General features: G+C 40.5%; 1 protein-coding gene across 1 annotated transcript; it reads right to left on the bottom strand.

Moving 5' to 3' along the window:
• Positions 1–15,431: 15,431 nt before the first annotated feature.
• Positions 15,432–15,896, bottom strand: LOC148576008 (uncharacterized). The gene has a single exon (XM_088502648.1). The coding sequence runs from the start codon at positions 15,894–15,896 to the stop codon at positions 15,432–15,434; it is 465 nt and encodes a 154-aa protein (XP_088358774.1).
• Positions 15,897–16,919: the final 1,023 nt, after the last annotated feature.

The raw sequence follows: 16,919 nt of genomic DNA, 5'->3' as shown, positions 1-16,919 counted from the left end.
TGTGCTGGATATGGGACGAGGCCAACACATCAATCATCCTAGGAAGGTCATTCCTAGCTACTGCTGGAGCTATTATTGATGTTCAAAAAGGGGAGTTAGTCTTGAGGTTGCATGAAGAGAAGATGGTCTTCAATGTCTTCGAAGCAATGAGTTACCCCAAGAAATCCATAGGAGAATGCATGATGGTAGACACCATAGAAAAGATAGTTCAAGGAGTTTTGGAAGAAGAACAATGTGAAGAGGCTATGGAGCTAGAACAACAAGCATCAGATGGAGAATTACCACAAGAAACCATGGAGGATTCAATCATGTTAAACCACACAAGCAACAAGGAAGTGGAAGCACTGAAACTAGAGTTGAAGACTGATGAACGGATTCTTGATGGTTTAGAATTCACAAATGAAGTCTCGTTGCAATATAGTTTCTAAACCAAACAATATCCTTTCATACAAAAATTTTGTTTGTCACTAAAACAAACCCCTAAAATTATAAACCAAAGTATTTAAACCTCGGGTTGTTCTCCTTAGGAATTGCAATAAAGTGTCCTTGTTATTGGTTATGAAATATCTTTTGGGGTTTTTGGAATAAGAGACATGAAAAGTAAATGGCAAGGAAATTCAAATAACAAAAAGGCTTTGGCAAGGGTTGGTGGTCAAAGATCTCTATCCTAATCACTAACCACAACATGAGAATTGGCAAGAATCAACCCCATTAAATCATCCTCTAACTAGTAAAGAAAAGTCAAATGAGCTATGTCAATCCAAGTCCATAAGTCCTAGTTCTCCACCAATTCAATTAGTGAGATCTAGTGTTAATGGCTCCCAATCATCAATCACTTGGACATTAGTAACTCAAGAGTTCTTAAGTTACCTTCCCAAGCCAAGAGCACAAAAATCTACTCTAAAATCCAACCAAGCATTTTATCAAACACTTGGAAGGCACAAAAGGAAAGCATAGTAAAATTGCAAGGAAAGTAAATCTACACTACTCAATTGCAAGGAATTAACAACAACAATTAAAGAAAACAAGATCTACATGAATTACCTCAAATTGCATTAAAGGAAAATAGAAGTAGAAATAGTGCATCCACAACAAAGTAAGCAATTACAAGAATGAAATACAAAATTAGAGAGAGAAAAAGTAGAGGAACAAGAAATTGTAAAGGAAAAGTAAATCAAAGCATGAATTAAACCTAGATCTAAGAAATTCTAATCTAGATCTAAAACCTAATCCTAATCCTAGAGAGAAGTGAGAGCTTCTCTCTCTAAAACTAACCTAAACTAAACTAATTATGACTAAGTGTATAATGTGTGTCATCCCTCTTCAATCCTTGGGTTAAATAGCATCAGAAATGAGTTGGATTGGGCCCACAAGGCTTCTAAAATTACTGGCCACAAGTTGCATTAAGTGAATCATGTGTAACCATCGGCGCAAACGCGTACAGTGCGCATGCGCACCCCTAAACACAATGTAACTATGGCAAATCTTATATCATTTTGAAGCCCCGTATGTTATCTTTCCAACGCAACTGGAACCGTATCATTTGGACCTTTGTAGCTCAAGTTATGATCGATTAAGTGAAAAGAGGTCGGGCTTGACAGCTTTGCGATTCCTTCATTTCTTCATGAGTTCTCCATTTCTACATGCTTTTCTTTCATTCCCTTGATCCAATCTTTGCCTCCTAAATCTGAAATCACTTAACAAACATATCAAGGCATCTAATGAAATCAAGGTGAATTAAATTTAGCTATTTTAAGTCCTAAAAGCATGTTTTCACTCTTAAGCACAATTAAAGGAGATATTATAAAACCATGCTATTTCATTGAATAAATGTGAGAAAAGGTTATCAAAATGCTCTAAATTTAACACAAGATAAATCCTAAAAATGGGGTTTATCAATCTCCCCACACTTAAACCAAGCATGTCCTCATGCTTGAACCAAGAAAGAACAAAGGGTATCAACATTTATTCAATGTAAACTAATCTAAATGCAAACTACCTATATGCAACTATCTACATGAATGCAATTACTTGGTCAAAATAAATCAATTTCCAAGAATACATATATGCACAAGGGCTAAGGGTATTAACAACCATGCCAAACCACAATTGAATTGAGCTATTAAATATTTTTACAAACTTGCATGAGGAGTGATGATCATAGGTGAAAAATATGTAATTGAGCAATCGAACCCTCACAGGTAGTGTTTGCACTCTATTCGCTCAAGTGTTTAGGGTTGATTCACTCAATTCTCCCCTAATCATGCTTTCCAAGATTTGTTTTTCTTCTAACAATCAACATTTATTCGATGCATGCATACAAGTATCATGAGGTCTTTTTTTTAGGTTGTAATGGGGCTAGGGTCAAGGTAGGATGTATATTTGGTCAGGTGAGCTTGAAATTTGAATCTTTGATAAGCTTAGACTTCCCACCTAACCTATGACATCCTATACAATTAAGTTCTAACCTAACTACCCATTCTTCTCACTTTTTCACATACTCATTCATTTCCTTTCCATTTTACAACTCATATGTATTGATTTTATTGAGCTTCACTTTGCTTTGGGGCATTCTGTCCCCTTTTTATTTCTTTTCTTTTTTCTTTTTCTTTCTTCTTTCTAATTTTTTTTCTTTTCTTTTTTCTTTTTCTTTCTTCTTTCTAATTTTTTTCTTTTCTTTTCCATATTTTTTTCTTTTGTCTTTCTCATATTTTTTTCCTTCAAACTACATACAAGAACATCAATGCATAAGGTTTTACATTTAATTAACATATGAGCATGTACCCAATTCTAATATTTACAACAAAAATACAAAACTACCCTTTTTCTCAACCAATGTCCCAAGTTTTCTCACACTTAAATATTACACAAACACTAGCCTAAGCTAATCAAAGATCCAAATAAAGGACATTTATTGTTTTTCGCTTTAAGGCTTGTAATGTGCTAAAATTATGAACAAGTGGGTTGAGCATAGGCTCAAAGTTGGCTAACAAAGGAAGATAAAATGTAAGGCTTTTTTGGTAAGTGAGCTAAATAAAATGATGGCCTCAATCATATAAACGCATGAATATACAAAATAATGGACATAAAGAATCAAACAAATCAAAGATTACAATCATAGAAAGAGAATAATGCACACAAGAAGGGAAAATAAGTGGTTATAAGATGTAACCACACCATTAGGCTCAAATCTCACAAGCTTGTGTTCTTAGCTCAAAAACCATGTTCCACAATATATATAATTCAACCAAGTTCTATGAAAAGTTTTCACTCAAATCAATTGGTGCCCTGTAGATAGAAATCTTGAAAATTTTCATTATTTTGACTAAGCTTATTGTGTATATATATGCAAAAATAAGAAAATAAAACAAAAATCCTAAAAGACCTAAAAAAATGAAATACAAAAGTGTTGAGATTAGAAACTTGTCACCCAAAATTGCCGACCGGTCGGACGACCTCCCCACACTTAAAAGTTTGCACCGTCCTCGGTGTACTCAAAGATGAGCAAGGGGGTACGGCGACTCTCTGGATTGCCACCTTCAGTTGGTAGGTCAACCGGTTGCTGCGTGTTCTTTCTTCCGCTTCTATTTTTGCTTGTGGTGCATCATTCATGAAAAATAGAAAATAGCACCATAAGATGAGAAGATACAAAAGCAAGCATACACTGTTGGAATGAGGTAAATCACTAGGATTGAGTGAGTGAATTAGTGTGACATTTAGGTGTGTGAATTCTAAATTGCGCAGTTTAGAACACACATTAACATAAAAAGTGATGTCTCAAAAGAAGCATGCACTTCACTTATCCTAGTGTGCTTGAGATGCCTTAAGTAAACTTGTAAGGTAAAATAAGCATTAAAGAAGCATGAGAGCAATCAAGCTAAACACATATGGATGCATATAATCATGAAATACAATGCATTAAGATGAATGCACAACATCCATCAAGAAATTGTCTAATCGAGGAAAAGGATTGAAATCACATGGTGGCCAAATAATGTAATTCAAGAAGAGTTACAAGCTCGAAGGCAATTCTCATCACTTGGTATTCTCAAAAGGTAAGCATGAAGAACGCAAAACTAAGTAGCGAAATATAACCTCAATCAATAGAATCCAACAATGAATAACAAAATGATTATGCTAAAATAACATGCAATTAGAAATAAGCAGCAATGTATAGCAAACAAAATCAATAATCCAACACTTACAATGAAAAAGAGAATATGAAATGAAAACTAAACTAAAGCTAACTAATTAACTAACTAACTAACTAACTAATTAACTAACTAAAATAAGTGGTTATCAATGGTATTTGGAAGTGTTGGATGAGGGGTAGGAGAAGAGAGTAAGAAAGGAGAAGGAAAGAAATGGAAAGGGGAGAAGAAAAAAATGTGTTGAAGGAAGGACATCCGCGCGTACACGCACATGGCGCGTGCGCACGGATGGCTTATTTCGAGAGTGACGCATACGCGTCATGTGCGCGTATGCGCGAGTTGGTTTGTGCGAAAGGCACAATGCTAGCGCAGCGTTCGCACAACTCTCGGGTTTTTTGGCTTGGGGGTGGAATTTCTCAATCCACGCGTACGCGTACATGGCGCGTCCACGTGGGGTAGGCGAAAATGCTTGATGCACGCGTACGCGCGCAGTGCGCGTACGTGCGGATGGTGCTCTGTTTTTTAAATTTTTTCTATGTTTTTGCACCAATCCAAGCATTCCAAACCTCCAAACAGCTACCAAAACACCATAAAACCTTATTTAACATACTAAACTACCAATTAGACTCAACAAACTCAACAAAAGATGAAATTAAGCTAATTCTATTAGTATGTACAAAAGTGAAAAAAATGAAAAGAATTTACCATGGTGGGGTGTCTCCCACCTAGCACTTTTGTTTATTGTTCTTAAGTTGGACTTATGGGGAGCTTCTTATTAAGGTGGCTTGTGCTTGTATTCATCTTGGAACTCCCACCAATGCTTGGTTCTCCATTGTGCCCTAAGATTTCTCATGGATTGAGCTAAGTGTTGATGGAGTTCTTCACAAGCTTAGGGCTCCCAAAATTGATCCTCTTCTTGTAATCCGGGATCCCACACTTTATTTTCACACCCGTCTTGAAGTTGACTCTCATTATTAGTCCAACCGGGTGGTGAGCATGATGAATTCTCTATGAAGTACCCAACAATCCTCCTAGACCCATCTAGTTGAGCACTATTCCAACCTCTATGTTCCATCTTGGATGTATCAACCATAATGAACCTTGATTTGCAACGCCAACCACGAAACATCTTTCTTTTACGCTTCATCCCACAAAGCATCCTAAGTTGACCATCCGTTTCAAGCAAGCCATATTCGAATGGGATAATAAAGGTAATAAAAATGAATTTTACCCACTCAAATGTAGGAGTAGATGGCAACCTAGGTAAAGAAGCTTCTAAGGGCCTTGACAAAGCGTATTCAATTCCCATCCTCCTTTTTCTAAGGATCTCTACCTCTTCACATGTTTTCTTAATTTCAATCCTTTGTTCATCAATTTTATCTAAGCCTTTTCCCTTACTTAAATCATAAATGGGAGGGTGAGAGAGATTTACCTCCACATTACTTTCTATCTCATTGGGAGAAGGTTCTTCAAACTCAAAGGATTCTTCACCACTAAGACTTGATGCTTGATCTTCATCACCAAGGAAACTCAATTCTTGCTATATCCCATCCAATTCTTCATATGGAATATGCCTTGGAAGGTGTGCACCTTCCTCCCTAGCATCAATTTCAATAATCTTGGAGGGGTTTTCCTCAATTCTAGATTCCCAAGGTGGTTTCGCATCTCCTAAGTCTTCAACCACTTCTTCCTCTTCTTCAACAATGGTAGCTTCCTCCAATTGTTCCAATACAAAGCAACTTCCCTCATTCTCCACCAATCTCTCCTTCATGTTATGCTCTTCATTTAATTTTCCACATGTAGTCATGGGAGTTCCTTGAGTGTTCAAGCATTAGGATGCCAACCGAGTTACCACCTCGTCTAAGGCGGCCGTGAATTGTTGCACATCCCTTTTTATCTCCTCTTGTCCTTAAACAAGAACATCAAGGATGTCATCTATTTGAGGTTGGGGTGGATGGAATGATTTATCAAATTGGGAGAAGGGTTCATAGTAGGAAGGTGGTTCTTCTTGGTAGAGTTGTGGTGGTTCAATATTTTCTATTCTTTCCACTTGTTGTACAACACACTCCATGGTTGTTTGAAATTGATCCAATATTTCCTTGAGACCATCCCTTGACTCTTGTTCCTCTAAGATATCACGAGTAGGATCATATGGCTCTTGGATTGAAGGACATGAATATTCTTCCATGGGAGGTTGTGGTGGAAAGTAGAGTTCATCTTGTAGTTGAAAATTTGCATACATTGGAGGTGGTTCATCTTGGTAATAATATGGAGGGGGTGGTTCTTGAAAGTATTGTGGTTGAGGTGGTGGCGGTTCAATATGTGGTTCATATGGCTCATATGGTTGTTGAAATGGTGGATATGGATGAAGGTCATATGAAGGTGGTTGGTAAGAAGGGGCTTGTGAGTATGGTTGATGGCTATGTTGAGGATATGACTCATAGGTGTATGGTGGTGGTTCTTGGAAGTCACAAGGGGACTCACCATAACCATTGGATTGGTATGCATCATAGAATGGCTCTTGTTCATAGCATATTGGTGGAGGTTGTTGCCATGAAGATTGATCATATGCATATGGCTCCCCCCACCTTTGATTATCCCATCCTTGATACACATCTTCATTGTAGCCCTCATTTTCTACAACATAGTTAGAACCAAACTCATAGCCAAGGTGAAAATTCATGATAGCAAGAGAAAATGAAAATGAAATCAAATAAGAAACAAAGAAAACCAAATCCTAAAACTAGCAAGAGCTAACAAAAGCGAACATATTCACACTATTCACATATATATAATAACCAATAACACAACACCATTGTAATTCCCCGGCAACGGCGCCATTTTGATGATTTGGATTCTTGATGGTCTAGAATTCACAAATAAAGTCTCGTTGTAAAGTATAGTTTCTAAACCAAACAATAACCCTTTCATACAAAAATTTGTTTGTCACTAGTACAAACCCTTAAAATCTATAAACCGAAAGTATTCAAACCTCGGGTCGTTCTCCATAGGAATTACAATAAAGTGTTCTTGTTATTGGTTATGAATTGTATGTTTTTGGGGTTTTGGATGAGAAACATGAAAAGTAAATGAAAATGAAATTCAAATAACAAAAAGGTCTTGGCAAGGTTTGGTGGTCAAGGATCTCTATCCTTATCACTAACCACAACATGAGAATTGGCAAGGATCAATCCCACTAAGTTAACCCCTAACTAATAGTAGAGGAAAGTCAAGTGAGCTATATCAATCCAAGTCCATAAGTCCTAGTTCTCCACCAATTCAATTAGTGAGATCTAGAGTTAATGGCTCCCAATCGTCAATCACTTGGACATTAGTAACTCAAGAGTTCCTAAGTTACCTCCCCAAGCCAAGAGCACTAAAATCTACTCTAACATCTTCTCAAGCATTTTGACAAACACTTGGAAGGCAAAAGAATAAATCATATTAAATCAACAACAAGAGTAAAATCTAACAACAACTAATTGCAAGAAATTAACAACAACAATCAAAAGAGACACAATTATTATGAATTACATCAACTTGAATTGAAAGAAAAGAGAAGGAACAAGAGTAGATCTACAACAAAATATAGAAGCAACATAAAGGAAATTACAACAAAAGAGTAGAAGAAGAATGAATGTAACAACAAGGAATTGAGAAGAAGAAGTAGAAGAAAGCATGAATTAAAACCTAGATCTAAGAACTAAACCTAATCCTAATCCTAATTCTAGAGAGAAGTGAGAGCTTCTCTCTCTAAAACTAACTCTTAACTAATCCTAATAAGTGTGAATGAGCCAAAATGAGTGAATTCCTCCCGTTCCTCTTCAATCCTTGGTCCTTATATGCATTTTGGCGCCAAATTTGATTGCAAATTGAGCCCACAGCTCTCAAAAATCGCTGGGCACGTTTTCTATTTAAAAATCACGTGCGGCCACTGGCGCGTACGCGTACAGTGCGCGTGCGCGCCCTTTGAAGTTCTTGCGATCCACGCGTGTGCATACCGTGCGCGTGCGCGTGGATGAATATATCCAAATCTTTGGCTTTTTCATGATTTCTCCACTTTGCATGCTTTCCTCTTCATTCCTTTGGTCCATTCCTAGCCTTTTCAATCTAAAATCACTAACAAACTAATCAAGGCATCTAGTGGAATCAAAGATGAATTCAAATAAATCAATTAAAGGCCTAGAAAGCATGTTTTCACACTTAAGCACAAATTAAGGGAGAATCATGAAACCATGCTATTTCATTGGATAAATGTGGGTAAAAGGTCACAAAATCTCCTAAATCAAGCGTAAGATAAACCCTACAAATGGGGTTTATCAAAAACCCTACCTCCAAGCCTGAAGTATGCTTACTTGGGTTACAACAACACATACCCAGTAATCATCAATTCAAGCTTGAGTGAGGGACAAGAAGTGGAGCTTATCCATGTGCTGAAGCAACACAAAGATGCTATAGGATGGACACTTACAGATTTAAAAGGAATTAGTCCTTTAATGTGTATGCACAAAATTCTCCTTGAGGAAGATGCCAAGCCCTCAAGACAGCAACAAAAGAAGGCTAAACCTAGCAATGAATGAAGTAGTCCAAAAAGAGGTGTTGAAATTGTGGCAAGCTAAGGTGATTTACCCAATCTCAGACAGCCCTTGGGTAAGCCCAGTGCAAGTAGTCCCTAAGAAAAGAAGGGTCACTATTGTACCAAATGAGAAGAATGAACTGATACCAACAAGAACAGTGACTGGCTGGCACATGTGCATAGATTATAGGAAGCTTAATGAAGCTACCAGGAAGGATCACTTCCCCCTACCTTTCATGGACCAGATGCTAGAAAGACTTGCGGGACATGAATATTATTGCTTTTTGGACGGTTATTCTAGCTATAACCAAATAGTTGTAGATCCTAAGGACCAAGATAAGACCTCATTTACTTGTCCTTATGGTATTTTTGCTTATAGGAGAATGCCCTTTGGATTGTGCAATGCACCTGCAACATTCCAAACGTGCATGCTCTCCATCTTTTCAGTCATGATTGAAAGATTTATTGAAGTTTTTATGGATGACTTCTCTATATTTGGTGATTCATATTCTAAATGCTTACACCACTTAGCCTTGGTGCTAAAGAGATGCCAAGAAACCAACCTCATTTTGAATTGGGAGAAGTGCCACTTTATGGTCACAGAGGGGGTGGTTCTTGGCCACAAGATCTCAAAAAGAGGCATAGAGGTGGACAAGGCCAAGGTGGAGGTGATTGAAAAATTACCACCACCTTGCAATGTCAAAGCAATTAGAAGTTTTCTAGGACATGCTAGTTTCTATAGAAGGTCCATTAGAGATTTCTCAAAGGTTGCCAAACCCTTAAGCAACTTGCTTGTCTCTAATGTACCTTTCATCTTTGATAGGGAGTGCATGCTAGCCTTTGATGAACTTAAGAGCAGACTCTCCTCTGTACCTATCATAGTGCCACCCTGCTGGGATCTTCCTTTTGAGTTTATGTGTGATGCATCAGACTTTGCTGTTGGTGCTGTTTTAGGACAGAGGAGAGATAAACTGGTGCATGTTATTTATTATGCCAGCAAAGTCCTTAATGAGAATCAAAGGAACTATATACCACTACAGAGAAGGAACTACTTGCCATAGTATTTGCATTTGATAAGTTTAGATCATATCTTATTGGTTCTAAAGTCATTGTATTTACTAATCATGCAGCTCTCAAATATTTGCTTACCAAACAAGAGTCCAAGCCTAGATTGATAAGGTGGATCTTGCTACTCCAAGAGTTTGATATTAAAATTAAAGATAGGAGTGGAGCAGAGAACAAGGCAGCTGACCACCTATCAAGGATCCCACAAGAAGAGGATGAAGCACACCAACTTGCAGTGAATGAGAGCTTCCCTGATGAACAGTTGATGATGATCCAAGAAGCTCTTTGGTTTGCAGACATAGCCAATTTCAAGGCCATTGGAGAGCTACCAACCAACATCAACAAACACATGAGGAGAAAGCTACTCAAGGATGCTAAACACTACATTTGGGATGAGCCCTATTTGTTCAAAAAGTGTGCTGATGGGATCCTGAGGAGATGCATTTCCCATGAGGAAGGGCAAGAAGTCCTCTGGCAATGTCATGGATCTGCATATGAAGGCCATTTTAGTGGAGAAAGAACTGCATCCAAAGTGCTGCAGTGTGGATTCTATTGGCCAACAATATTCAAGGATGCAAAGGACTTCGTAATAAGATGCAATGAGTGCCAAAGAGCTGGAAACCTACCCAAGAAAAATGAGATACCACAGAGGTTTATCATGGAATTGGAATTGTTCGATGTGTGGGAAATTGATTTTATGGGGTCATTCCCATCCTCATACTCAAACAATTATATACTGGTAGCTGTGGATTATGTGTCAAAGTGGATAGAGGCAATAGCTACACCAACCAATGACAACAGGGTGGTGATTAACTTTCTAAGGAAGAATATATTCAGCAGATATGGGGTTCCAAGAGCTCTCATAAGTGATGGAGGGACTCACTTTTACAATAAGCAACTTGAGACAATCCTCCTTAAAAACTAGGATTGTAAATTGGACTGAGGTGGATTGAAAAGTTAACTAATTGGAGTCCCCCAAGAAGAGAAGTTTCTTTTCTCTTTTATATCTAATCCTAATTAATTTAAAATCTAAAAAGTAAACAATATCTTTTCCTATTTTTAAATAAAATAAAGTTTTAAATCAGAATTAAATGCAGCAATCAGCGTTTTTTGTGTTTTCTGCACATGGCGCATGTCATGCATACGCGTCAGTCACGCGTACGCGTCGATGGTCTTCTTCGCATGTCACGCGTACGCGTCAGGTACGCGCACGCGTCGCTGAGCAACTTTGCTTTTCACGCGTACGCATCAGGTACGCACACGCGTCGCCATGGAAAGCTCCAAATCACGCGCACGCGTCAGGTACGCGCACGCGTGGCTCTTCGCTGTCATCTCCTTTAATTCTTGTGCTGATTTCATTTGTGCAAGCTTCCTCTCCATCCTTTAAGCCATTCCTGCTCTATATGGCCTTCTTCTCTTTTTCTGTGGAGGCTCCATCAAATCCACCCAAATGCTACCTAAAATAAACAGAATTGCACACGACTCAAAGTAACATCCATAGTGGCTAAAAGATAATTAATTCTTGATTAAACTCTACAAATTAAATGCAAATTCACTATAAAAAGTTAGGAAAGATGCTCACGCATCAGATTACCTTCTGGTTATACTTTAGAGCCATTCGACGCTTTAATGCTTCCTCCCTAATCCGAGCTCTTTCTCAGACTTCTGGAAGTAGGTCGAGCTCCTCCTTTTGAATTTGTGAGTTGACCTCTTCATTGTATAAGATCATTCTAGGAGATCTTTCTTCTATTTCTACTGGGATCATTGCCTCCATCCCGTAAGCGAGTCGAAAGGGTGATTCTCCTGTGGTGGAGTGCGGAGTTGTCCGATATGCCCATAGGACTTGTGGGAGCTCTTCAGCCCAAGCTCCCTTCGTGTCCCGTAATCTCCTTTTTAACCCAGCCAGTATGACTTTATTGGCAGCTTCTGCATGTCCGTTGGCTTGTGGGTGTTCTACAGATGTGAATTGGTGCTTTATTTTCAAGTCAGCTTCCAAATTTCTAAAACCTGTGTCCGTGAACTGAGTGCTATTATCTGTGGTGATGGAGTAGGGGACCCCAAACCTTGAGATAATATTCCTATATAAAAATTTTTGACTTCTTTGGGCGGTAGCATTAGCTAAGGGCTCTGCCTCAATCCAATTTGTGAAATAGTCTATTCCCACAATGAGGAATTTGACTTGTCCTGACCCCTGGGGGAAGGGTCCAAGGAGGTCGAGCCCCCATTTTGCGAATGGCCAGGGAGACGTAACACTGATGAGCTCCTCTGGTGGAGCGATATGGAAGCTAGCATGTTTCTAACATGGTGGGCATATTTTGACGAACTCTGTTGCTTCTTTTCCCAAGGTTGGCCAGAAGAAACCGGCTCGGAGTACCTTTTTAGAAAGAGCTCATGCCTCCAGGTGGTTGCCACATATGCCACCATGTACTTCTTCCAAGACTTCCCTTGTATTGGAGGTCGGCACACATTTTAGGAGGGGTGTTGAGATCCCTCTCCTATATAAGATGTCGCCCACTATGGTGTAGTACTGTGCCTCTCGTATTAGCCTTTTTGCCTCCTTCTTATCTGTGGGAAGTATCTCTGATTTGAGGTAGTTGATTATGGGGGTCATCCATCCTTAATCCCGACCTGATATGGTTAGGACCTTTTCTTCTTCCAAGATCGATGGACTTGTCAATGTTTCCTAGATGAGGCTTCTGTTATTGCCCCCTGGTTTGGTGCTGGCTAGTTTTGAGAGTGCATCAGCTCGAGCATTCTGTTCTCGAGGTATAGGTTAGACCTCATATTCCCTGAATTGTCCGAGCTGGTCTCTGGTCTTGTCCAGATATTTTTTCATGGTGTAGTCCTTAGCTTGGTAGCTTCCTTCAATTTGTGAGGTAACTACTTGTGAATCGCTAAAGATGACAAGCTTTTGAACTTCTACCTCCCTAGCCAGCCTCAAACCAGCCAGTAGTGCCTCATACTCATCTTGATTATTTGAAACAGGGAATTCGAACTTTAGTGAGAGCTCGATTTGGGTTCCTTGATCACTTTCTATAATTACACATGCGCCACTCCCGGTTTTGTTTGAAGAGCCATCCACGTAGAGATTCCATTTTGTGGGGGTTCCTGGGGCGTCAGTGTATTCTGCAATGAAGTCGGCCAGGTACTGTGATTTGATGGCTGTCCGAGTTTCATATCGAAGATCAAATTCGGATAATTTGATTGCCCACTATAGGATTCTTCCTGCTAAGTCTGTTTTCTGTAGGATGCCTTTTATGGGCTGGTTGGTCCGAACCCTGATAGTGTGAGCTTGGAAGTATGGACGGAGTCGCCGAGAAGTGAGTATGAGGGTGTAGGCAAACTTTTCTATCTTTTGATAGCTTAGTTCGGCCCCTTGGAGAGCCTTGCCGATGAAGTAGATGGGTTGTTGCCCATTTTCGTCTTCTCTTACTAGTGCTGAGGTTATTGCCCGACTTCTCACTGCGAGGTATAATATGAGTGCTTCTCCTTCCTGTGATCGGGTAAGAATGGGTGGTTGCCCTGAAATCTTGGAACGCTTGCTCACACTCTGCTGTCCATTCAAACTTTTTTCCCTTCCTTAATGTTGCGTAAAAGGGGAGAGATCTTATGGCTGATCCGGCCAGAAATATGGATAGAGTTGCCAGTCTGCCGTTGAGCTGTTGTACCTCTTTGACGCAAGTCGGACTTTTTATGTTGAGTATAGCCCGGCATTTATCTGGATTTGCCTCGATTCCTCTTTGGGTGAGCATGAAGCCTAAGAATTTGCCAGTCTCTACCGCGAAGGTGCACTTTGCGGGATTAAGTTGCATAATGTGCTTTCTGATGGTGTCAAACACTTTGGTGAGCTCGGACAACAATGATTCCTCACTTTGTGTTTATACCAGCATGTCGTCTACGTAAACCTCCATCAGCTTTCCAATATGGTCAGCAAAGACTTTGTTCATCAATCTTTGGTAGGTAGCTCCTGCGTTTTTGAGCTCGAATGGCATAACTATATAGTAATAGTTTGCCGTTGGGGTTAGGAACGAGGTATTCTCTTGATCAGGTGGGTACATTGGGATTTGGTTGTATCCTGAATAGGCATCCATGAAGGAGAGGTACTTGTATCCGGAAGAGGCATTCACTAGAGTATCTATGTTTGGGAGCGGGTAGGGATCTTTTGGGCAGACCTTATTGAGGTCGGTGTAGTTAGTACACATTCTCCACTTGTTATTTGACTTCTTTACTAAGACAATGTTGGCTAGCCATAATAGATATTTGACCTCCCTTATGAACCCTGCCTCTAGTAAAGCTTGCACTTTCTCTTCCACACCTTGGGATCTTTCTGTTGTACGGGCCGAGATCCAGGGTATACTGCCAGCTTATGGCACATTAGCTTGGGATCTATGCCGGGCATGTCCGCTGCCTTCAATGCAAAGAAATCGGCATTATCCTTTAGGAATTGTATCAGTGGCTCCTTTGAGTCTCTCTTTAAGGTTGCCCCAATATTTGTTGTTTTATCGTGGGCATCCCCGATCTGGACTTCTTCGATCTCGCCTTCGGGTTGTGGTCGAACTTCCTCATGAGCACATACTCCCTCGAGTTCGATAGTGTTGATTTCCTCCCCTTTGGGGTCACCTTTAAGGTTTAGACTTTCATTGTAACAGCGTCGCGCAATCTTTTTGTCTCCCTTTATCGTGGCGATCCCTTCTGGAGTTGAGAATTTCATGCACAGATGTGGAGTGGAGACTACTGCGGCGAGCTAGTTTAGCGTTGTCCAACCTATTAGGGCGTTATAGGCTGAGCTCACGTCGACTACTATGTAATCTATGTTAAGTGTCCTGGACCGAGTTCCTTTTCCAAAAGTTGTGTGCAGTGAGATATATCCAAGTGGTTGGATTAGAGTGTCTCCCAGTCCGAACAAGCTATTCGGATATGCTCTAAGCTCTTTATCTTGTAGACCGAGCTTGTTGAAGGCGGATTTAAACAAGATATCCGCAGAGCTTCCTTGGTCTACCAGTGTTCGGTGGAGATTAGCATTGGCCAGTATGATAGTAATAACCATGGGATCATCATGCCCCAGGATGATTCCTGCAGCGTCTTCTTGAGTGAAGGTGATATTGGGGAGGTCGGCCGACCTGTCTCCTCCTCTGATATGGTACGCCTCTTTAAGGTGTCTTTTGCGTGATGATTTAGAGATCCCCCTCCTGCGAATCCTCCATTTATCATATGAACGTGTCTTTCGGGGGTGTGGTTGGGGCGTTCAGCTCGTCCAATCTCTTCTTCCCTTCTTCTCTTTCTTGGTTCCTCCGTCTTACTGGCTAAGAACCGGTCTAATTGCCCTTCTCGTGCCAATCTTTCTATGACATTCTTTAGGTCAAAGCACTCATTGGTAGAATGCCCGTAGATTCGGTGGTATTCACAGTACTCTGTCCGATTTCCTCCTCCCCTTTTGTGTTTAATCGGGCGAGGCAGTGGGATCTTCTCAGTGTTGCATATCTCTCTGTATACATCCACAAGGGACACTCTGAGTAGAGTGTAGTTGTGGTATTTTCTAGGTTTTTTAGTTGGCTGGTCTTTTTTTTCTTGGACTCTTTATCCTAGTCTCGAGGGGGGTAAGAGAGTCCGAATTTTGAGGTTTCCCCTAGTCGAGAGTTCTACTCCATGTTGATATACTTCTCTGCCAGTTCTTGTACCTCGTTTAGAGACGTTGGATGATTTTTTGATATGGAGTGGCTAAAGGGTCCTTCTCGCAGACCATTAATGAGACCCATGATGGTTGCTTCTGTTGGCAAACTTTGTATGTCTAGACATGCCTTGTTAAATCTTTCCATGTAGTTGCGGAGGCTCTCCCGATCTCCTGGCTTAATCCCTAACAGGCTTGGGGCATGTTTCACTTTGTCTTTTTGGATGGAGAATCTGGCTAGGAACTTCTTGGCGAGGTCATCAAAGCTTGCTATTGACCTTGGTGGCAAGCTGTCGAACCACTTTATTGCCGTTTTGGTTAAGGTGGTCGGGAAAGCTTTACAGCGGATAGCATCTGAGGCAACCGTGAGATACATCCTACTTCTGAAATTGCTGAGATGATGGCTCAGATCCGATGTACTGTCGTATGGGGTCATGTCAGGAGCTTTGAAGTCCTTTGGGACTTTAGCTTTTATGATCTCTTTGGTGAATGGGTCTTGATCTTTGTGGGAGCTGTCTTCATGACTGGATCGAATGGTTTTGGTCTTAAGGTCGGCCTCGAGCTTTAGAAGCTTGTCCTCTAACTCTCGACGTCGTCTTGTTTCCCTCCGGAGATCTCTTTCGGCTTCGCGCTGGTGTTCGACCTCTTGTTCGAGCTTCTTGAGACGTTCCTGCTGTTCTCAGAGGGCATCTAAAATTTTTGTGTTTGGAGAATGCTTGTCTCCATTTTGTTGAGGTGTATCTTTCGGTGTGATGTCTGCGTTCTTATGTGGCATCTTGTTTTCCAAATCAGAATTGTGGTCGTTGTTAAGGTTGTCCGCCATGATGATGGAATGACTTCCAGGTTCCCCGGCAACGGCCCCAATGTTTCGAGGGTTACCTGAAACTGAAGGTCGATCTCAGAGGAGATCTGCTGTTGTGGCAGGAGCTGTCGTGTCCGACTTGCTGAGCCTTGAGAGGTGGCTGATCCTTGATCACCGGAGGGTGGTGGTACCTGCAAAAGACTCTGATGCTTAAGTTAGCATGGGCTTTAAGCAGGGTTTTGTGTAGAATCAGAGTATGAGTTATACCTGGGTGCTCCAGTGTATTTATAGTAGTGTGGAGTGACTTCCCTTGAGATAAGATAGTTATCTTATCTTATCTTTTTAGGGGAACTGCCTTATCTTTCTTAGCTTTGCCACCTTTAGAATGGGCTTTGCTCCTTTCGTTTGGGCTTGCTTGGGCCTCTATGGTGATTTGGCCGAACTCTTTTAGTAAGAGATTGGTGGCGACCGTCCTAAAGAGGTCGGTCACTCGTGTCTTTAGCCAGCCTAGGTCGCATAGCTCGACCCAGGGTATGAACACAACTTAAGCATAAAAATACTCAATAATTAAGCATAATGAATTAAATTTTGATATGAAAAAGCATAGAAAAAATATAACATGATGCGCAGTCACCACAACACCAAACTTAAACTTTA

Source organism: Arachis ipaensis, chromosome B1 (assembly GCF_059453495.1).
Source record: "Arachis ipaensis isolate K30076 ecotype BB chromosome B1, ASM5945349v1, whole genome shotgun sequence".
Lineage (NCBI taxonomy): Eukaryota > Viridiplantae > Streptophyta > Magnoliopsida > Fabales > Fabaceae > Arachis > Arachis ipaensis.
The sequence above is the reverse complement of the archived record's forward strand: the minus strand, read 5'-3'. Positions and strand labels throughout refer to the sequence as shown.

What these genes read in the sequence shown, in the direction of transcription:
- LOC148576008 (XM_088502648.1), bottom strand. Translation starts at nt 15,896, where the DNA reads ATGACCCCATACGACAGTACATCGGATCTGAGCCATCATCTCAGCAAT.